At 31.7% G+C, this 25,453-nt stretch overlaps 1 protein-coding gene across 1 annotated transcript in view; it reads right to left on the bottom strand.

The window, feature by feature from the left end:
• Positions 1-25,453, bottom strand: part of LOC123302819 (lachesin-like) — a 1,791,741-nt gene that overhangs the window by 22,365 nt on the left and 1,743,923 nt on the right. The window contains exon 8 of the mRNA XM_044885910.1: positions 25,141-25,290. Within this exon, the coding sequence (XP_044741845.1) occupies positions 25,141-25,290 (150 nt within the window). The remainder of the gene's footprint in view (positions 1-25,140; positions 25,291-25,453) is intronic.

Raw genomic sequence — 25,453 nt, 5'->3', positions numbered from 1 at the left:
TATATATTTAAACATTTTATGAGGATTAATTTAATTTGATATGCATTTCTTACATTTTTATCGCATCCGAATTTATGGTAAACTCAATTATCTATTTTCGTTTTAAGGAATAGAATAAATTATTCCAATAATAAAAGTAATGATTTTTTTTATTCAACATCCACTACTATACGTACAACTTATATGGATTAAATTCCACATGTAATTGACATCACTTTTTCTCTTCGAAACTTACCTATAATAATATCTACATAAAAAAAATTAGAAGCTTATCTGTAATAAAAATTTGTATCACAGGATATTAAAAGTGTTTTTAAAAAAGAAACTCAGCTTCGTTCATTTTTGTAAATTTATTAGTAAAATTGATATACAGTATGATATTAATACTAAATTATACATATTATATAACTAATTTATTAGATAATAATTCTATAGCTGAAGAGAAAACTCTAGCTAATTTTTTCATTTATTACTATATAATTTAATAAACAAGATTCTGCAAGTTCTACAAATTTTAAAACATAACGTTTATATATATTTCAATTTGCATAGAATATACAAAAATTAATTGTACATTACACATAATCACACCTCAATGAGATGATATTTTAAAATCAACAATAAAATTATAATATAATATTAAAGAGGTAATAATTAACTAAATAATTAAAGTTTAAACTTATTTTTAACCATATAGAGATTATTGATATGATAATAACTAATGAATATACAAGAATTTCACTACAAATAATATCAACGCTAATCTTATCAAATAATATTGTTTTCTTCATGAATTAACTTTTTCTTTTTAATGCAAAATTCATCTATATCTTCAACTTTTCGTTTATAGGTAGTATTTAAGGAATAGTGACCCCAAGGTAGTGTATCATAGGAACCAGGTATAATGTATCGTTTATCATCATAAGGGCTTAAAGCAATTTTTGTTTGAGTTTGAGTGTAAAGTTTAAGTTTTTCAGATTTTATGAGGTTTTGACTAACCGAAATCTCTTTGAAGTTCTCCAAACATTCAACATAATCTTCAAATGTTATTTTCGTACTAAGAACAGACCTTTTAACTCCCTTAGCCTTTTTTGTTAGCCCAAGATTGTTTGATTGTTGTATATCCCCATGTTCTAATGTGGCATCATCAAGTGATTTTGTCGGTTTTTCTAGAGGGATTGCTGTTTTTAACGTATATAATTTTGATCTTAATCCAACAAAATGGGTCATAGGAGTTCCACTGTTCTCATCCTTCATCATACCAAGCACTTTTTTATTAACACGTGGTATATTATAAACATTAGATGGATGATAGTCGCTAGTATCGAAATACTTGTAACAATCTCTTTTTATCATCTCATATGGGTTTGGGTTGCGTATTTCATATATAATTGAATCAGTATCGGTATAGAGGGCGGTGCAGTCATCACTCAACTTTGGAACCATATAACCATAATGAAAGTCATAAAGCGTTGTTTTAGCCAAATCTAGAATTGCAGCACCAATATACAAGGGCTTATTGAAGAATATCTCCATCTTTTTCAACTCAATGGCCACCAAATTTGGATTAAAAACTGTACAAGAATGAAATTCCGGTTTAGATATATAAGCTTCCGCCCCATACCGACCCTCCCATTTTGTCACAAGCTTTACATTAGAATGTTTCCTAATATTTTCCATTGTTTTTCCAAAGACAGCATTATTCATTAATTTATACAAATTTTTCTCAAAATCATTATTGGCATTCTTTCGTAGTTTGGTATTTAAATCAATATATGATTGAAGCCAAGGCGACTGTTTAAATTTTAAAACTTTATGAATTTTTGTTAATTCTAGTCCATAGTTTAATGCTTGCTTCAACGTCCTATAATGAATTACATATCGCTCTTTATCATGAAGGGTACTCATCAATTTACTCTGTTTAGAATTAGGTGCTGATCTATGTTCAGAACAAAAAGGTAAATCCTTATGTTTATCATGAAGTTTTTCAGGATATATGAGATCAACTTCTAGGAAATACCCATTGTCAGCATCATCCAAAATCATTGAAACATCAATATTTGTATCACACCACTCAAAACCACTGTAAGGAAGACACTGACTCATCGCCCATCCATATTGATTGTTAATGTCTAAATAAAGTAAATGCACTTCAGGCTTGGATGGATCAAATCCTGGAACGTATTTATTATTCGCTGTAGAACGTCGTTTCATACATTGACTCAAACCACCGCGAATTCCTCGTTCAACAAACATCATCATATCTATATCAGTCAACAATTCGAGCTCAATATTTGTAACATACATTCCCACGTATATCCCGCTAATGTATAGTAATTTCCCGGGTCAAGGTTGTATGTAGACAGGCAGGTTGCTCTAAACGTTTCGAAAATATCCGTAAGTAGCATTATATCCGTTTCCATATAGAGATCTACATAATCACCTAAATTTGAACAATTAAATGCTGACCAAACGTTTTGCGCATGATGATACATTTGTCTAGAACACTGTTTCTCTTCCAATCGATTATAGAATGCTTCTATGTTCGGTAGTTGAGTGTAATTAAATTTGTCAAACGAATCAATAAAATCATATGGCATTACACCTTTCTTTTTCAACAATTGAAACTGATTTTCTGAAACTTTAGAAAAACGTTTCTTCATGTTAGGAAATTCCGACAAGTATGATGCCAACTTATCAAGGGAAGAAGCTAAAAATCTGTATGAATCTATGAAACGAAACTTGATAGATGAATCCTCAATGTTTTTAGTAAAAGAAATATATTTTTCTTTAGTAACAGGTAGTAGTTCAACACGCCCTCCAATTTTTGTTGCAACATCCTCCACTATCAGTATTCCATCATAATTTGACATATTATGGAAGACTACAGGAACCACGTGACTGTCTTGATAATTAATATTACATGCTTCATGTGCAGGACCTCTATAATTAGTACCATCTTTATATCCACCACTTTTCGACATAAGATGAAAATGATCTCTAACTTTCTTCTCTCCATCCACAAATGGTTTATTACATATATGACAGTGCGTAGATTTCTGGAAATCTTCCTCTTCATCAGCATTTAGAGGATCAATATCATATGAACACAATAAAATTGTTTCCACTTCTTCAGATATTTGTTTTAACTCCTTTGTAAACCAATCCATACAATCATGCCCGCGATATGAACGATAATAAGATAGAGAATCATCATAAGAGCATTTAAAATAATACCCTACCATCGCGGGTATGTGTTTTTGATATCGAGTTTTATCATCCAAAGGTTCCAAAACACTTTCAGTGTCGGCGTAGATAACAAACGGCGTTTTCTCTTTATTTTTAAAATTTTTGAATTTTAAAATATTTTCTCCAATCTTAGGCATTCTTATTGCACAATCATTCATTTTCTTACAGTTTTCATAATGGGTGTTCAATTTTTCTTCCGAGTAGAAATAGTGTAAGCATCGCTCACAGAAAAACTTTGTATGATCTTGTTTGTTTAGCTGTGTAGAAACCAAACGCGATAGATTTTTAATCCAAACGTAATGGTAACGAATAGATGGTAAATTATCATCACAATCATCATCATCATAATATTGATCCTGAATCATTAATAAATTGACATGGTTAGTCAATTTGTTTTTGGTTAAATAGCATGGTACAACATTAAAAGTTTTTCCATGTTTCTTCAGTATATAAATATTTATGGAAATTTGGTTCTGGTTTTCAAAGCTGGGGATCTGTTTTAGTGTCATCGGAAATTGTACACCTTTTAGTTTTAATACTTTAGAATAATGCGGATATTTTGAAACACGCTGGGAGTCCTTCTCAACTGGATGTAATGCTGACGTCACAGCCCACGCAAAGCATGCATTGTCATCATTTTTAACGTTTATGCAAGCCTTTTTCCATTTGATTTGATTAGGTAACTCGATGTATGAAGATCCAAGCAGTGGTGTATATTTATTTATATTAACACCAAGGTTAATAATATTTACGAGAGTCCATCCACTGTTGCGTTCCTCAAATTCTTCCAAATCACGTGTAATTGGACTGATAACATTCTTCCCAAACCATGCATCCACATCAGTATTTTGATACATTGGAACATTTGGAGTTGTAAAGTGTTTATAATCTGAAAGTGCTTTATTTGCACTCATTATTTGAAATTCTCCACAGAAAATAACGTTAACTTTTATAGCTTCATGAATTTTCAGAACGTTACTTATTCTTCGTCGAAAAAGTGCTTTACAATCCTTCAAAAACTCTTTAGGATCTTTATGTTTAAGATTACTTATAATACCAGTTCTGATTCGACTTTTGAATGCAGATACAGAATCATCCCACTTTACTCTTTTTATAGCAGTCTCTTTTCGACTTTGAACACCCTCTCCATGCTTCAACATACACTTAAGGTTGCAACGATAACTTTTTACAAGAGCCAAAGTTCCTAACAAATTCTGCTTTTGACCATTAGATTTTACAGCTTTCAATTTTTTACATATCCTTCGAACTGCAATATTACAATTTTTCAATCCATCTCCTATCTTGAATTTATCAGTATTCATGGTGTCGATAGATTTTATTTTCTCTAACAAAGCAGACATAGAACCATTTTTCACTATACGAAACCTAGAAATGATATAAGAAAAATAGGTTTTAATCATATGATTTATAAACAATAATTATAGCTCTATTTTATTATTATTAATTCACGAAGATAATCGAAAACTTCACGAAGATTATCAATATGTTATTATAACATAAGAAAATAACATATATATTTACAATTGCTTATGAATATAATAAAGGTTATACACTAATAGAGAACCCAAAATCTAATAGCGTAGATTTTCATATAAACCAAACATTCTCAATATCTATGTTTTATATACCTAAATCATATAGATAACTGCCTGTTTTGTAAGCAGGTCTTACAAATATCATGATTTGATACACTCACCCAAGCAGGGTTACTTCATTAATACACAGATAGAAAACGTTGATTTTAATAGGATACAATCTAATCTAAACAAAAAACTATTCCAGTTTTCACTTTACTTCAAACTCTTTACAGCTCTAATATCCAGATCTATCCCTTTACGACTCTAAGATCCTATAAGTATCTCAATTTTCATATAAACCAAACATTCTCAATATCTATGTTTTATATACCTAAATCATATAGATAACTGCCCGTTTTGTAAGCGGGTCTTACAGATATCATGATTTGATACAATCACCCATATAGAGCTACTTCATTAATACACAGATAGAAAACGTTGATTTTAATAGTATACAATCTAATCCAAACAAAAATATATTCTAGTTTTCACTTCGCTTTATCATTACAAAGTAATAGATAGATGACGTGTTCGTGTTATGAAACTTACCTTACAACAACAATAATCAACAGTTATATATTTTTTAAGACACACAAACTTTACAACAATGTTCACGATATATAACACACTTTTATTATAATAATTTTTAAGGCACTTTTATTATGATTATTAATAACTTGTTCACTTTCACTGTAAATATTCAACTGAGTCAGGTCAAGGTAATAACGCTGCTTATATACGTTTTTCAAAATTGAAATATTTGAACATGTTTTGACATGTAAAAAATTGTTCTTGACACTTGAAATTTACATAATAAAAATACATGTTCAAACTTGTTTGAATCGACTTTGATCTTAAAATAATTTTACACGTGTACATTAGTCAGCAATTTTCAAGAATATGTTGAAATAGATTTGACCTTGAAAAATATTATATCATCATCCTGTTACAAGTTCAAACAGGTTTGTTTCTAAACAGGTCTCTTTCTAAACAGGTCTGTTTAGAAACAGACCTGTTTAGAAACAGACCTGTTTAGAAACAGACCTGTTTAGATACAGACCTGTTTAGAAAGAGACCTGTTTAGATACAGACCTGTTTAGATACAGACCTGTTTAGAAAGAGACCTGTTTAGATACAGACCTGTTTAGAAACAGACCTGTTTAGAAACAGACCTGTTTAGAAAGAGACCTGTTTAGAAAGAGACCTGTTTAGAAACAGACCTGTTTAGAAACAGGCCTGTTTAGAAAGAGACCTGTTTAGAAAGAGACCTGTTTAGATACAGACCTGTTTAGAAAGAGACCTGTTTAGATACAGACCTGTTTAGAAACAGACCTGTTTAGATACAGATCTGTTTAGAAACAGACCTGTTTAGAAACAGACCTGTTTAGAAAGAGACCTGTTTAGATACAGACCTGTTTAGAAAGAGACCTGTTTAGATACAGACCTGTTTAGAAACAGACCTGTTTAGAAACAGACCTGTTTAGATACAGACCTGTTTAGATACAGACCTGTATATTTATTGAAGGATAACAGCAACGAAGATATAAAGGATGGTTTCTATGCCGAAGAATTACAAAAAGTTCACGATCCAAACATTTATTTAGTGGAAAAGGTCTTAGCTAAACGTGGATCCAACGTTAAAGTCAGGCGGTCAGGGTTCGACTCTTTACACGATTCATATATTGACAAAAAAGTCTTATTTTATAGTGGACCGTTTTTATGAACATACTTGTAACAATAAAAAATTTGTCATAGTGGACCGTTTTTGCGAACATATTTGTGTTTTATAAAAAAAATAAAAAATATCAGTCGATTCAAACAAGTTTGAACATGTATTTTTATTATGTAAATTTCAAGTGTCATATTACATTGCTGATTTAATAAAAAATATTAACATCCGGTCACGTGTTTTGACACATGTAAAATTATTTTAAGTTGATTCAAACAAGTTTGAACTTGTAACAGGATGATGATATCATATTTTTCAAGGTAAAATCTATTTCAACATATTCTTGAAAATTGCTGACTAATGTACACGTGTAAAATTATTTTAAGATCAAAGTCGATTCAAACAAGTTTGAACATGTATTTTATTATGTAAATTTCAAGTGTCATATTACATTGCTGATACAATAAAAAAAAATATTAACATCCGGTCACGTGTCTTGACACGTGTAAAATTATTTCAAACAAGTTTGAACTTGTAACAGGATGATGATATAATATTTTTCAAGGTCAAATCTATTTCAACATATTCTTGAAAATTGCTGACTAATGTACACGTGTAAAATTATTTTAAGATCAAAGTCGATTCAAACAAGTTTGAACATGTATTTTTATTATGTAAATTTCAAGTGTCATATTACATTGCTGATTTAATAAAAAATATTAACATCCGGTCACGTGTTTTGACACATGTAAAATTATTTTAAGTTGATTCAAACAAGTTTGAACTTGTAACAGGATGATGATATCATATTTTTCAAGGTAAAATCTATTTCAACATATTCTTGAAAATTGCTGACTAATGTACACGTGTAAAATTATTTTAAGATCAAAGTCGATTCAAACAAGTTTGAACATGTATTTTATTATGTAAATTTCAAGTGTCATATTACATTGCTGATACAATAAAAAAAAATATTAACATCCGGTCACGTGTCTTGACACGTGTAAAATTATTTCAAACAAGTTTGAACTTGTAACAGGATGATGATATAATATTTTTCAAGGTCAAATCTATTTCAACATATTCTTGAAAATTGCTGACTAATGTACACGTGTAAAATTATTTTAAGATCAAAGTCGATTCAAACAAGTTTGAACATGTATTTTTATTATGTAAATTTCAAGTGTCAAGAACAATTTTTTACATGTCAAAACATGTTCAAATATTTCAATTTTGAAAAACGTATATAAGCAGCGTTATTACCTTGACCTGACTCAGTTGAATATTTACAGTGAAAGTGAACAAGTTATTAATAATCATAATAAAAGTGCCTTAAAAATTATTATAACAAAAGTGTGTTATATATCGTGAACATTGTTGTAAAGTTTGTGTGTCTTAAAAAATATATAACTGTTGATTATTGTTGTTGTAAGGTAAGTTTCATAACACGAACACGTCATCTATCTATTACTTTGTAATGATAAAGCGAAGTGAAAACTAGAATATATTTTTGTTTGGATTAGATTGTATACTATTAAAATCAACGTTTTCTATCTGTGTATTAATGAAGTAGCTCTATATGGGTGATTGTATCAAATCATGATATCTGTAAGACCCGCTTACAAAACGGGCAGTTATCTATATGATTTAGGTATATAAAACATAGATATTGAGAATGTTTGGTTTATATGAAAATTGAGATACTTATAGGATCTTAGAGTCGTAAAGGGATAGATCTGGATATTAGAGCTGTAAAGAGTTTGAAGTAAAGTGAAAACTGGAATAGTTTTTTGTTTAGATTAGATTGTATCCTATTAAAATCAACGTTTTCTATCTGTGTATTAATGAAGTAACCCTGCTTGGGTGAGTGTATCAAATCATGATATTTGTAAGACCTGCTTACAAAACAGGCAGTTATCTATATGATTTAGGTATATAAAACATAGATATTGAGAATGTTTGGTTTATATGAAAATCTACGCTATTAGATTTTGGGTTCTCTATTAGTGTATAACCTTTATTATATTCATAAGCAATTGTAAATATATATGTTATTTTCTTATGTTATAATAACATATTGATAATCTTCGTGAAGTTTTCGATTATCTTCGTGAATTAATAATAATAAAATAGAGCTATAATTATTGTTTATAAATCATATGATTAAAACCTATTTTTCTTATATCATTTCTAGGTTTCGTATAGTGAAAAATGGTTCTATGTCTGCTTTGTTAGAGAAAATAAAATCTATCGACACCATGAATACTGATAAATTCAAGATAGGAGATGGATTGAAAAATTGTAATATTGCAGTTCGAAGGATATGTAAAAAATTGAAAGCTGTAAAATCTAATGGTCAAAAGCAGAATTTGTTAGGAACTTTGGCTCTTGTAAAAAGTTATCGTTGCAACCTTAAGTGTATGTTGAAGCATGGAGAGGGTGTTCAAAGTCGAAAAGAGACTGCTATAAAAAGAGTAAAGTGGGATGATTCTGTATCTGCATTCAAAAGTCGAATCAGAACTGGTATTATAAGTAATCTTAAACATAAAGATCCTAAAGAGTTTTTGAAGGATTGTAAAGCACTTTTTCGACGAAGAATAAGTAACGTTCTGAAAATTCATGAAGCTATAAAAGTTAACGTTATTTTCTGTGGAGAATTTCAAATAATGAGTGCAAATAAAGCACTTTCAGATTATAAACACTTTACAACTCCAAATGTTCCAATGTATCAAAATACTGATGTGGATGCATGGTTTGGGAAGAATGTTATCAGTCCAATTACACGTGATTTGGAAGAATTTGAGGAACGCAACAGTGGATGGACTCTCGTAAATATTATTAACCTTGGTGTTAATATAAATAAATATACACCACTGCTTGGATCTTCATACATCGAGTTACCTAATCAAATCAAATGGAAAAAGGCTTGCATAAACGTTAAAAATGATGACAATGCATGCTTTGCGTGGGCTGTGACGTCAGCATTACATCCAGTTGAGAAGGACTCCCAGCGTGTTTCAAAATATCCGCATTATTCTAAAGTATTAAAACTAAAAGGTGTACAATTTCCGATGACACTAAAACAGATCCCCAGCTTTGAAAACCAGAACCAAATTTCCATAAATATTTATATACTGAAGAAACATGGAAAAACTTTTAATGTTGTACCATGCTGTTTAACCAAAAACAAATTGACTAACCATGTCAATTTATTAATGATTCAGGATCAATATTATGATGATGATGATTGTGATGATAATTTACCATCTATTCGTTACCATTACGTTTGGATTAAAAATCTATCGCGTTTGGTTTCTACACAGCTAAACAAACAAGATCATACAAAGTTTTTCTGTGAGCGATGCTTACACTATTTCTACTCGGAAGAAAAATTGAACACCCATTATGAAAACTGTAAGAAAATGAATGATTGTGCAATAAGAATGCCTAAGATTGGAGAAAATATTTTAAAATTCAAAAATTTTAAAAATAAAGAGAAAACGCCGTTTGTTATCTACGCCGACACTGAAAGTGTTTTGGAACCTTTGGATGATAAAACTCGATATCAAAAACACATACCCGCGATGGTAGGGTATTATTTTAAATGCTCTTATGATGATTCTCTATCTTATTATCGTTCATATCGCGGGCATGATTGTATGGATTGGTTTACAGGAGTTAAAACAAATATCTGAAGAAGTGGAAACAATTTTATTGTGTTCATATGATATTGATCCTCTAAATGCTGATGAAGAGGAAGATTTCCAGAAATCTACGCACTGTCATATATGTAATAAACCATTTGTGAATGGAGAGAAGAAAGTTAGAGATCATTTTCATCTTATGTCGAAAAGTGGTGGATATAAAGATGGTACTAATTATAGAGGTCCTGCACATGAAGCATGTAATATTAATTATCAAGACAGTCACGTGGTTCCTGTAGTCTTCCATAATATGTCAAATTATGATGGAATACTGATAGTGGAGGATGTTGCAACAAAAATTGGAGGGCGTGTTGAACTACTACCTGTTACTAAAGAAAAGTATATTTCTTTTACTAAAAACATTGAGGATTCATCTATCAAGTTTCGTTTCATAGATTCATACAGATTTTTAGCTTCTTCCCTTGATAAGTTGGCATCATACTTGTCGGAATTTCCTAACATGAAGAAACGTTTTTCTAAAGTTTCAGAAAATCAGTTTCAATTGTTGAAAAAGAAAGGTGTAATGCCATATGATTTTATTGATTCGTTTGACAAATTTAATTACACTCAACTACCGAACATAGAAGCATTCTATAATCGATTGGAAGAGAAACAGTGTTCTAGACAAATGTATCATCATGCGCAAAACGTTTGGTCAGCATTTAATTGTTCAAATTTAGGTGATTATGTAGATCTCTATATGGAAACGGATATAATGCTACTTACGGATATTTTCGAAACGTTTAGAGCAACCTGCCTGTCTACATACAACCTGGACCCGGGAAATTACTATACATTAGCGGGATATACGTGGGAATGTATGTTGAAGTATACAAATATTGAGCTCGAATTGTTGACTGATATAGATATGATGATGTTTGTTGAACGAGGAATTCGCGGTGGTTTGAGTCAATGTATGAAACGACGTTCTACAGCGAATAATAAATACGTTCCAGGATTTGATCCATCCAAGCCTGAAGTGCATTTACTTTATTTAGACATTAACAATCAATATGGATGGGCGATGAGTCAGTGTCTTCCTTACAGTGGTTTTGATGTTTCAATGATTTTGAATGATGCTGACAATGGGTATTTCCTAGAAGTTGATCTCATATATCCTGAAAAACTTCATGATAAACATAAGGATTTACCTTTTTGTTCTGAACATAGATCAGCACCTAATTCTAAACAGAGTAAATTGATGAGTACCCTTCATGATAAAGAGCGATATGTAATTCATTATAGGACGTTGAAGCAAGCATTAAACTATGGACTAGAATTAACAAAAATTCATAAAGTTTTAAAATTTAAACAGTCGCCTTGGCTTCAATCATATATTGATTTAAATACCAAACTACGAAAGAATGCCAATAATGATTTTGAGAAAAATTTGTATAAATTAATGAATAATGCTGTCTTTGGAAAAACAATGGAAAATATTAGGAAACATTCTAATGTAAAGCTTGTGACAAAATGGGAGGGTCGGTATGGGGCGGAAGCTTATATATCTAAACCGGAATTTCATTCTTGTACAGTTTTTAATCCAAATTTGGTGGCCATTGAGTTGAAAAAGATGGAGATATTCTTCAATAAGCCCTTGTATATTGGTGCTGCAATTCTAGATTTGGCTAAAACAACGCTTTATGACTTTCATTATGGTTATATGGTTCCAAAGTTGAGTGATGACTGCACCGCCCTCTATACCGATACTGATTCAATTATATATGAAATACGCAACCAAAACCCATATGAGATGATAAAAAGAGATTGTTACAAGTATTTCGATACTAGCGACTATCATCCATCTAATGTTTATAATATACCACGTGTTAATAAAAAAGTGCTTGGTATGATGAAGGATGAGAACAGTGGAACTCCTATGACCCATTTTGTTGGATTAAGATCAAAATTATATACGTTAAAAACAGCAATCCCTCTAGAAAAACCGACAAAATCACTTGATGATGCCACATTAGAACATGGGGATATACAATAATCAAACAATCTTGGGCTAACAAAAAAGGCTAAGGGAGTTAAAAGGTCTGTTCTTAGTACGAAAATAACATTTGAAGATTATGTTGAATGTTTGGAGAACTTCAAAGAGATTTCGGTTAGTCAAAACCTCATAAAATCTGAAAAACTTAAACTTTACACTCAAACTCAAACAAAAATTGCTTTAAGCCCTTATGATGATAAACGATACATTATACCTGGTTCCTATGATACACTACCTTGGGGTCACTATTCCTTAAATACTACCTATAAACGAAAAGTTGAAGATATAGATGAATTTTGCATTAAAAAGAAAAAGTTAATTCATGAAGAAAACAATATTATTTGATAAGATTAGCGTTGATATTATTTGTAGTGAAATTCTTGTATATTCATTAGTTATTATCATATCAATAATCTCTATATGGTTAAAAATAAGTTTAAACTTTAATTATTTAGTTAATTATTACCTCTTTAATATTATATTATAATTTTATTGTTGATTTTAAAATATCATCTCATTGAGGTGTGATTATGTGTAATGTACAATTAATTTTTGTATATTCTATGCAAATTGAAATATATATAAACGTTATGTTTTAAAATTTGTAGAACTTGCAGAATCTTGTTTATTAAATTATATAGTAATAAATGAAAAAATTAGCTAGAGTTTTCTCTTCAGCTATAGAATTATTATCTAATAAATTAGTTATATAATATGTATAATTTAGTATTAATATCATACTGTATATCAATTTTACTAATAAATTTACAAAAATGAACGAAGCTGAGTTTCTTTTTTAAAAACACTTTTAATATCCTGTGATACAAATTTTTATTACAGATAAGCTTCTAATTTTTTTTATGTAGATATTATTATAGGTAAGTTTCGAAGAGAAAAAGTGATGTCAATTACATGTGGAATTTAATCCATATAAGTTGTACGTATAGTAGTGGATGTTGAATAAAAAAAATCATAACTTTTATTATTGGAATAATTTATTCTATTCCTTAAAACGAAAATAGATAATTGAGTTTACCATAAATTCGGATGCGATAAAATGTAAGAAATGCATATCAAATTAAATTAATCCTCATAAAATGTTTAAATATATACACAACAAACATATATATTAGCCACATTAAAAAAATCAATCAATTTCAACAACAAAGATTACGTCATAATGTATAAATTATATACTATATACACATATGTAACAAAAAATATTGAATATTAATTTATATAGTTAGTTTTGTACATATTATAATAAGACTTCGTAGCTAAATGGATAGCATAACGGACTACCATTTATGAGGACCTGCGTTCAAATCTTACCTACACCATTCATTTTTTTAAAAAATATACTCATCTAATGAGTTAGCAACTGTATCAGATAGGTTATACTTAATAATAATATACATTAGTAGTAAGTATGCGTTAAGGTTAGGCAACCAGCATTACATAAAAGGAACAAAAAAGTGCAAAATGAACCTTAGAATTCCTTATGGGAAATTACATGTAAAAATGACCAAAATTGCGCTAGAATCGGCATAGCTTATCCACCACACCTCCCAACGCCATATTGATTTTTACAGCGCTACTATTGGTCAATGACGTCATCTATCCCCTCCAACTTCGCATTCACCTAGGTTTGCCCTTTTTTGAAAAGTGTACCATCCATCTGCGCCAGGAGTGGGCTCGATTATCTCATCTAACGTCCAATTCCCGCCCCCTTTAACCCCCACTTCCAAGAAACACACTCCTGTCAACCACGCACCACCACTTTAAGCCCCACTTCCACCAAGAAACACACTAACGCTCTGTCAGCCACGCCCCACCACACCTCCCAACGCCATCTTGATTTACTATTGGTCAATGACGTCATCTATCCCCTCCAACTTCGCCTTCAACTGAGGTTTCCAACATTCACCTAGGTTTGCCCTTTTTGGAAAAGTGTACCATTCTTTTGTGCCAGGAGTGACCTGACTCTTCTACTCGCCCCCTCCTCCTCAGGCGACAACCATTTATGAAAACCACAACGCTAGATCATTAAATCTTCCAAGCCGGTTGGTCACCGTGGAAGATCACGACCACAACCCTCCAAGGAAAGAAAGAGAAATAAACAAATACAACATTTGCACCTTCAATGTTCGAACCCTCTCGTCTGCAACAAAATTGATAGAGTTAAAAGAAGCTTTAAAAAACATCAATCACGATATTTTGGGCCTGTGCGAGATTGCTAGATGGACAGATGATCTGGTAAGGGCAGCAGGGAAAAATTGGACAACCCTTGCCAGAAATAAAGAAAGATGGAAGGCCTTGGAGGAGGCTTTTACCCGCAGGGAGTCCATGTAAGCCATGACAGGGCAATGATTTGAAGTCGTTGAGTTAATATATTGTTTATTGAATAATATGTAATGATTGAATAATGAATTAATATGCAACTGAGTTATTTATATAAATTGTATTGAAAAAATTTTTTTTTCATCGAGAATTATTTTAAATTTAAATTGTATAAATTTATATTTTATTTTAAAAATGAATTGTTTTGGCTGCATGGAATTAATAAAGCTTTATTATAATACCACAATGATTTACGGGATAGCGTTTCGACTTTTATATTTTGTGTGAAATATGATTTTTAAAGTAAAAACTTGAGATGATAGGGGAGAGATGTATCAATGGTTTTAGGACCAGCACTATTAAATAAATAATATTCAAACATTCATAATAAATAATTAAATTTTTTAATTTACAATTCCTCTGTTTCACGCTTGCTTGTGTATATAAATGACACAAACATCTAATGTCACTTATCACCGTTAATCTTTTCTTTTTAATGAACGAATGTTAATTATATTTTTAGGTTTGTTTTTGCCATAAATAAGGCTAGTAAAAACATACAATTTTTCAAAGGATGAATACGAATGTTACATGAAATAGTTTATTATTTTTGACACAAAAACCAATTTCATCATTAATCAACTGAAATATTTCATTTATACATAATAAATACATATAAATCTATTATATATAAAAATCTAACAGTGCAAATCAATCGACTATTTCCTAGGCCACATATATTACTGCGACCAAAAGTATGGTATGTGTCATTTGACGCTCAATAATTATGTTAAAATGTATGAGCAAACTGGTTCTCTACGTACAGGATATAATCCACATAATAAGGGTTTTACCGCTGAACATGAGAAAGAACTAGTGCAAAATTGTACTACTGCTTCGAAATTATATTTTGTTTTACAACGATAAATGAAGATAAATGCGAAGAACTCCTACTCTATCGGTAATAAATCCAGAAACAACAAGCCTAGCTCCTGCCATGAATTTTAATAAACCCAATCTTGATAAATTTTATACCAATCTGAGCTCATTATTTGACCGTTGGAATTTTGCACCGCAAAACATATATAATATTAATGATACATGGGTAACTACAACTCATAAACCACGATAGGTTTTAGTGGAAAGAGGGGCAAACCAAGTTGGATCAATAACCTCACAAGAACGTGGTATATTAATCACAGTGTTTTTGGCTGTAAATGCAATTGGTAACTATGTACCGCCATTTTTCCCCAGAAAAAATGTTCATCCATATTTTATAACGCATGGTACTGTTGGTTCTAATGGATCTGCAAACAAAAGTGGCTGCAGGAACAAGATCTTCGGTAATTCATGCAATATTTCGTTAAAAATACAAAACCAAGTCAAGATAATCGTTTATTAGTAATATTGGACAATCATAGCTCTCACATAGTTTTCTTATTATTAATTTTTGGAGGGACAATTTTAACACAATATTATCCTTCCCTCCACATACATCACATAACCTTCAACCGTTGGAGAGATTAGTTTTTTTGCCATTTAAATCAAAATTCGCTGGACAACGAAAAACGGCTGGGTTTTAATGCACGGTATATACTCTTTTAATAATCAAATTTATAATGAAAATAATTTTGCTTCTGCTATTGTTACAGACATTTCTTTTGAACCACCACTTAACTAATCTCAAACAATGCGATCAATTAAAAATATACGCCCTTTACACAAAGAAAAATTTAATGGTATGTCCAGTTTTGGCAAAGGTAGGAAAAAAGGCGAAAAGGCAATTTAAACGGATAGTCCATAGCAAGAATTACTGAAAAAGATCACTTCAAAAAAACTAAAGAAGCAAATGCTATGCAAAAAAATTCATTCAAATATGAACCCATTTGTACTTTTAGATCGGGAAAGCTAACGCTTTTCAACCTAAAATTATAGTTTCTATTCTTTCATTAAAAACAAAATGTATTAATGTAGATTTATTAAATATTAAATAAATTAATTTTTATAAAAAAAATTTTGTATATTATTTCAAGATTTATTATTTCAGCATGCAATACAGTCGGAGTTTATTTGTTTTAGATTTCTACCACCCTGGGTAATGTAATGATTGCCCCGTCGATTGTGGCAACTATTACATTCATAGATGATGTGTAATATTTCTACCACTTTAAAGATTGTAATAATCGTCCCTTCCAATGTAGCAATTGTTACATTCACAGTTGATGTGTAAGATTTCTACCACTCCAGATAGTGTTACAATTATCCCTTAAAATGTGACAAATGTTACAGTCCCAGTTTAAGTGTAACATTTCTGCCACTCAAGGAAGTGTAATAATTGTCCCTTCCAATGTGACAATTGCTACATTCACAGATGATTTGTAACATTTCTACCACTCTATATAAGTGTTCAAGTTGTCCCTTTAAATGCGGAAAATGTTACGTCACAGTTGATGTGTAGCATTTCTACCACTGGTAGTGGTACAATTGCTACCATGGGTAGTGGTACAATTGGTCCTTCTGATGTTGCAAATGTCACAGTCGAACGTGGTTTGTAACATTTGACTTAAGGTAAGGCCACCAGGCAAACCAAATTGTAAATAAAATTTTTCTTGTGCATCATTTCGAATTTTTTACAGAACCAATTATGTAGCTTATTAGTTAAGGCATTCCGAAGTACTAAAACTCTATGATCACTCTATAAAAAGTTATGTATATTTAAATATTTTTTGTAATTACCGAGACACCTTAGCCTATCTAAGTAAACTTAGTTAACAGCATTCAATGATATAAATATTCATTTGTACCTGGGCTAATCTCAGTAGCCCGTTTCGAGAACACATAAAATAATAACATACACACTTAGAAAGTTGAAATATACACACTATGAAAGTTATATATTTACGCGTTTAAACATACAAAAATACATAACCAATGGAAAATATTTCTTCCTCTTTTCAATTATTGATTTTTTTATGAGCTTTTATGTTAAATTTCATTGACAACTGTCTACCGTTGATCCTTAATTGAAAATAGAAAAATTTAACCCCTTACCCGAAGCATTCCTGAGAAATATCGAAGCGGGAAACAAAGTAACCCCACGTTATCATCTTACATCGTGAAAAATGTAGCGGAATCTCGATGGAAATGAGACAGTAGAGTACCAAACGGATGGTATGGTAAACTTTCTTAGAAATTGGGTATAGATTCCTAGACTACTCACGCGAAAATCGTTCCATAAGTAATAATGACTGGGATAAAAACTTGCAGTTAATAAAACGTATCCAATGACCATATGTATCATATCCAATGATATGATACATACGATGGTTTGCAAGAAAATAAAATTTCTTAGTCACCATTTTATGATTAAACCTTCTGATGGCTAATACAAGGAATTAAAATTCTTTTAACTCTTAGTGTGATTGAAAAGATTTAAAAAAATAGAAAATTATTCCATTAGTTTTTCTCCTGAGGCGTATCTGAGTTTTAGGACTTGCTGGTTGTGCTAGTTGAGACTTTCGATCTACTCAGCAAGTACAATCACATTCAAGTTTTGATTGTCTAGTCAAATGTTTTGCCCGCTGAATGCAAACTAGTTCGATTATTTAAGGCATTTTATACCCCAATCTGCAAAAAATTCCTAGTGAACTGAATTTGTCTTTTATTATGGCGTTGTAATGAAGGTGTGCAAAATCGACATTGGTCAAAAGGTCAAATTTCTCTCAAATATCTTGCGAACTATTGCTCGGAGGTCAATAGAGGTCACTTTAAAAATTATTTTTCATGAAAAAGCGTCTTCCATTTTTTTGTAAAATTCACCGTAAACTAATTATTGTTATTGCAAAATGTCTTACGTCAAAAATAGTATTGATTTAATAAAAAAATGAACGATACAGAATTCGCACCGAATTCGGTTTAAATATTATTGGATGTCAAAGCTTTGTGTTCCAATACCAAGAGCAATAAAGACGCTGGGAAAATAGTTTAAAAATAAAGGATTATCCATGGATGAAGTAACAGAATTGTAAAAATAAACACGCCTATGCATGAGGCAAAATGTGTTAACCTTCGAAGGTAAATACTACAGACAAACCTTTGGGACCTCTATGGGCAATCCGTTATTTCCAGTCTTGAGCAACATCTTCATGTCAGATCTAGAAGAACAAGATAAAGATTTTCTTTATCCTTTCCAAGATAATCTTTTTTTCTTAATAACTATAACAACTTGTACAATCGATTTCACACAATAGAAATCGAAAATGACGGTTCAATTCCGATCCTAGACATAAGAATTTATAATGACACCAATTATTGGCAGCTATAAATTTGACATGTAAAGGAAACCAACACACACTGAAAGGTACATGGTACAATAAAACTTATTGGAAAGAGTTGAAGCACATCCAGCAACTCGCAATATACAACGGTTTTGATCCAAAAATAATAAAAAATATAATCCGAAAAACAAAATTCAGAATATTGAGAAACAATTCAACAACATTGAGACAAGAACAGAACAGCATCGATAAGAAGAAATGGTGCAAGTTCACATATTTTCAACCATGCATCAATAAAATAACAAAATAACTTGGAGAACATAACCTGAAAAAATCTCCAATCAGTAGAACTAAATTGAAAGTTAAATAAAGTGAAGAACGAATAACAGTCAGGAATCTATTCTATTGGATGTCAAAATTGTTGGAAGAAATATGTAGATCATAGTAGAAGACCAATTATTAGAAAATTTAGAGAACATAGGGGGCATTTAAAATATGTAAGAATAGAAAATATATGTGTAGCTACTCACGTTATTGAAAATGATCATAAAATCAACCAATCTAACTTTAAACTTCTAAAATCAGTTCCCAACCCTAGCGAATTAGATGTTTATAAAAGCATCTACATTGAAAAACAGGGTAATGAAATAATGAACTTGGATTATAGAGTTCAAATTCGGATTTAAAAAAAATTGCAAAATCAAGGTTGAATTTCTATAATAAGTAATGGATTTTGAAAATAAAAGATTATTAACTTTCATGATATATTTATAGTTTTGAATTTAAGTTTGATTTTGTAATTTATACTTCGTGGAATGAAGATGAAAATAGGGTACAACCTCCGAAATCCAAGTAACTGAATCGATTTTGTTGAAATTTTGGAAATAACCTCTACTTACCATCCTATTAAAAATCTATATCATGTCGAAGGGCGCTTTTTATCCTAAGGGGGTGAAAACTACCCCTTATTGAAAAAATTCAATAAAAATTAATAAAAAGTGTTTTAAGGGCTTTGTAAGAGTGGGGAATGATAAATCATGTTGAATATGAGTTGTGCCATGATTTGGCAAAGGTTGTGACCAGCGGTGGGTAAATCAGATATGTAGATCAGATGTATTTCCCTCGCCGTTTTGGAATACAAAATGCCTGTTCTCTATGAAAGACTTTATTTTAAATAATAGTTCCAGATGTCTACTCCGTGAAACGCCTGTGATATATCAAGGCAGGCACTCGTAAAGTGCTATAGTAAGTGATTTCGAGCGACTTTCCTATTTGGTTCATTCAGATCAATAGTGTTCCGATGGGATGTGTAGCAAGGTAATGGCCCAGTATGATTTTGGATATTCTGGTTGTTTGCTTTACTCTATAACTTTATTTTTGGACAACTTTCTATTGGACTGAAAGGGATTTGAAGGCTGGAAATTGCATTGTATAAACCTGTAAGTTGTCTCAACCCAAAGTTGGTTAATTCTTGCAACACTTCTTTGGTAATGAGATCATAGCCTGGAGTCTTCTTGGGGTAAATATTTTGAATTACTCTTTTAACTTTGTTTATTGTGAAAAGTCTGGGTGTAATTTCAAATCTGGATGGGATTTCAGAAATTTTATGATCTTTGCCTCGTGTTCTAGTGAGCCTTCATAAAAGTGGGCCTGAAAGACTTTGACTTGATGTTCAGAGAAAGTCGTATTTATGCCGATGCAATGTTTTATTGCCATAGCTTGAGGTGCATCCTTTTCTCAGTGATTACATCCAGAATATGACAGAATTTCAATTAATTTTCAGATTTAAACTGGCTTATCGTGGTCGAATTTCATTCGAAATTTTGAATATCGGTGTTGAAAAACTCAGCAACACCCATTATCTCATTTTCTGTTTGCAGGGTACATTGAATGTTTCGCTTATAAGATCACGAAAGAGAACCATAAGTTAGTCATTTTTTGTGTGTAATGTGAATTTTTTTTGTACTTTCATTGACCTCAGTTTAGACCTATACTAAGATACGGGAGTGGTCCAATAATAAATCGCAAGAACTTTAGGAGGATATATTGTCGTTGGCATTCGTTTTTTTGATACAGAAGTTAATTAAGTCAGATATTTTTCGTTTGTCCGCAGGCTAGCATGGAGATTGACCTATTGAGATTACATTCACAGTTTTTGCCTGTACATATTTCAAAGGTCACGGCCTTTCGGTGCAATGAGCCCGGAGTCGAATATATATGTTTGTGGTTGTAGTCGCCAGCGCCCCCAATTTCCTTATGTTTTGAAATAACCATTAAACTGTTCTTCCTTGATGGTGTGCTAAGATGGGCAAGAGAGTGCTGAAATATACTTTCACGATGATCGCTTGAATTTAGTCTGCAGTATGGTTCAGGTCGATTATGTTTGATGTTGTATTTGATCAATACACCTGGACCTTCATGTGTTTTGCCATCTGTATACATGGTATGATATAATATGATATCTGAAACTTTGAATGGTCCTGGATTTAAAGTGGGTTGCGGACATTAGCAATATGTCAGCCTTCTTTCCCTTGAGAGAGATTTTTTACTCATTTTAGTTGTTGGACAGGCCATTATCACTCCATACACAGAGTTTGAATGCAGTAATTGTAATAGCAATCTTGACATGAGTTCGTCTAACATTTGGATCATCTTTAGCATTTGCTTCATTAGTGCTTGTAGGGATTCATTGAAGGTTTGACGAATTTCTTGTATATTTTGTTAACTGTTCGCGTAGTTATTATAACTATGTGGATTTCAGTCACTTTTCACGATTAATGCATATATTTTCTCTGTGTTAGTGTTATTCTGATTTTCCCCGGTTGTTAAATTTAATCTGTTGGCCCGGTGTTTTTTACGAAGAAGGGTCGGAAACTTGATATTTTGAAATTCGTTATAAAAAATCCATCCCTTATAATTGATGGAGTGATTCCTTTCACAAAGTATGCATTTCACATAATCAGATCGTGCTTTTCTGGAGCAGTTAGTGGTGTGATGAAATTCTATCCATTTAGCATTTTTGGGTTGCCTGTGGCAAAATTTGAGTATCTCCGTACTGTTGACAGTTGGAACATTGAAGATTAACGCGTTTCGGTCTGGGTGGCTCAATTTAATATGGTAGACATCTTTGTTGTTAGAACGAGGTTCCAGAGATATATAGAATATTGATATGGGTTGTTTTGCTCTGCTCTGTTTTATGTTCCAAATGTTAGTGGGTGTATCATGCTGTTCTTCTAAGGTCTGTTTGAATTCTTCTACGTCAGTTTACGGATGAATTCATGTAAATACAACCCTGAAGGTCCTTTCCTGCTTGGGTTGATATATAAATTCCTATAAGGAAAAAAAATTTTTGTTTTGTATGTGTTGGAGTAAGACTCAGGGGTTTTAGCTTTGATTTTTACACATTTATTCTCAAAGACTATATTTTCGTAACTTCCATATACTTTCTAATACATTTGAAAGGAGCTTTATCTTGATAACTTTGTCAAGAAAAAGTGGAGGAGGTGTGGATAATTTGTTGCAATACAGTAGCCTTAAAATAGTTATTGCAAATACGATTTTGGTTATTTATTTCTCAAATGCCTTACTAACATATGTCATTTAATAACATACTCCTTTGGATGCATGTATCATGACTAAATAATAATAAAAAACTGTAGAGTAAAACAAAATAATAAAGTAAAAAAGTAAATAAAGTAAAAAGTAAAGCAAAATTCAAGCGTGGTGAAATGAGCACGGAGGACGGTGAACGCAGTGGACGCCCGAAAGAGGTGGTTACCGACGAAAACATCAAAAAAATCCACAAAATGATTTTGAATGACCGTAAAATGAAGTTGATCGAGATAGCAGAGGCCTTAAAGATATCAAAGGAACGTGTTGGTCATATCATTCATCAATATTCGGATATGCGGAAGCTCTGTGCAAAATGGGTGCCGCGCGAGCTCACATTTGACCAAAAACAACAACGTGTTGATGATTCTGAGCGGTGTTTGCAGCTGTTAACTCGTAATACACCCGAGTTTTTGCGTCGATATGTGACAATGGATGAAACATGGCTCCATCACTACACTCCTGAGTCCAATCGACAGTCGGCTGAGTGGACAGCGACCGGTGAACCGTCTCCGAAGCGTGGAAAGACTCAAAAGTCCGCTGGCAAAGTAATGGCCTCTGTTTTTTGGGATGCGCATGGAATAATTTTTATCGATTATCTTGAGAAGGGAAAAACCATCAACAGTGACTATTATATGGCGTTATTGGAGCGTTTGAAGGTCGAAATCGCGGCAAAACGGCCCCATATGAAGAAGAAAAAAGTGTTGTTCCACCAAGACAACGCACCGTGCCACAAGTCATTGAGAACGATGGCAAAAATTCATGAATTGGGCTTCGAATTGCTTCCCCACCCACCGTATTCTCCAGATCTGGCCCCCAGCGACTTTTTCCTGTTCTCAGACCTCAAAAGGATGCTCGCAGGGAAAAAATTTGGCTGCAATGAAGAGGTGATCGCCGAAACTGAGGCCTATTTTGAGGCAAAACCGAAGGAGTACTACCAAAATGGTATCAAAAAATTGGAAGGTCGTTATAATCGTTGTATCGCTCTTGAAGGGAACTATGTTGAATAATAAAAACGAATTTTGACAAAAAAATGTGTTTTTCTTTGTTAGACCGGGGACTTATCAGCCAACCTGTTATGGTTGAAAATTATAACAAGGCTTATTGTTTTCATTATCATATTAAATTACAATCCTTGAAATTGGACGAACATATATGGCTGAGACTCTACGGCTTCTTAATTGGGAAATGTATCATTCATTAAAATTTTCGGAAATTATAGATTCTGATTGTTCCCGATTATAAGATTAATAGTCTTCACCGACCCAAAGTCTTTGTAGTTTAGGGATTTGCCTCTAGTGAATTTATTATGTATCAAAGCTTTGGAATGAACGAATGTCAAATAAAAACAAAAGAAAATAATACACAACCGAGGTGTTATTTATGTACCCTACATAAAATATGTTGAGTATCAATGCATGCGTATTGTAAGAACTGTTTATAGTAATAACTTCACTTATTGTTTCGAACACCTGCTTCACTGAACGTTTTTAGACTTGTAGGTCTGAATTAAAAACAATTATAAACTTTTTCTCCAAGCAATAGTAGGCATATTATTTTAACCAAGGTTCCAAAATGTTAGTTCAGAAATTTAGTAACAAGAAAATAATATTTTGTCAATATTTTTCTTTCTATGTGATGCAAGCCTGTTGAAACTATTTCGTTATCGTAGCCGATGTTTAAAATTAGAGGCAAATTTGAGTATTTAACAAATGAATAATGAAAAACAGTAGATATTTTATAGAACAGTAACTTAAACTTAAGTAATGTTTTATCAAATTATTCTAGAATGTTTTATTTAATACGAAAATCATCAACATTTTATTTCTATATCCAATACGTATATCTTACCCAAAAAAAATACGTCCCATTTTACTTCACAAGGGCTGCAATTTGGCAATGTGGACCCAAAAAATCATTTTAGAGATATTTCCACGATTATTTTCTGAACGATTCATGTTTCTAATCGTTGCAAGCATTAAATATTAATATCATTAAATATATCGTGTTATTTATTCGTCCAAATACATATATATAATACTAGCCGCTTATCGCTTGCTTCAGTGAACAAATTCAATTAAAAAAAAAGATTATCATGGTACAGTTTTTAATTTCTTTGCGCTCAATTATTCCCCATCCCGTCCATAAATTATCTTGAAACATTCCAATGCACTGTCAAATATTTAATATAAATATCGAGCATTTTAGAACATTTGAGAGTATTCACAACATTTAAGATTATTATTGAACGTTATAGAATTTTTTTGAAAAATCTGAAACATCTTAGCAGAGTACCCATCACAGCCATTAATTACCGTGACCAATCTCCCATGGTACACGAGAGCAGTCTTGGAGCCACTAACTCCTGCACCCGATTTGAAAGCTTGTATGAATCCGTAGCTAAAAGTTGTTCCTTTATTTACCGTGTTGAAAGAATGAAAGATTAAATCAATTTCCGCAAATTGATTTGTGAGAAGTAATCTAAAGCATTTTATTTTATTTGAAAAAAAAAAAAAAATTATAAATTGCCGTACAAGTTATTTTCCAAGTCTGGCATCACTCGAAACGTGTTTATGATTGGTCCAAAATCTTATATTCGGACCAACGTTAAAAAATTTGAAGGTATAATGTACATATTATGAGTGTGATTAATAAAAGTCTAAGTGTAGTTATAACTTAAATGAAGGAAATAACTTACCTTCTAATTTAATCACACCGTCCGTGTCTCCCAATGAGTTCTTAGCAACGCATTTATATGAACCAAAATCATTAGGGCTCACGTTTCTTATCTTGAGTACCATATACTTCGTATAGCCGCTATCCATTGAAATTGATTCGTATTTTTCACCTGAAAAAAAATATGTTTCATTTTAGTATTTATGATCAATAAATACTTTCTGTCTATGCCACCCTATTAGCTCATTTGTTAAGATGTAACCAATTCCGTCCGTGGTATGCTTAGAGTATCGGGTTCGATTCCCGCCGTCGCGTCGCAACAAAATTAATATAAT

This window comes from Chrysoperla carnea, chromosome X (assembly GCF_905475395.1).
Source record: "Chrysoperla carnea chromosome X, inChrCarn1.1, whole genome shotgun sequence".
In the NCBI taxonomy this organism is placed as follows: domain Eukaryota; kingdom Metazoa; phylum Arthropoda; class Insecta; order Neuroptera; family Chrysopidae; genus Chrysoperla; species Chrysoperla carnea.
The sequence above is the reverse complement of the archived record's forward strand: the minus strand, read 5'-3'. Positions and strand labels throughout refer to the sequence as shown.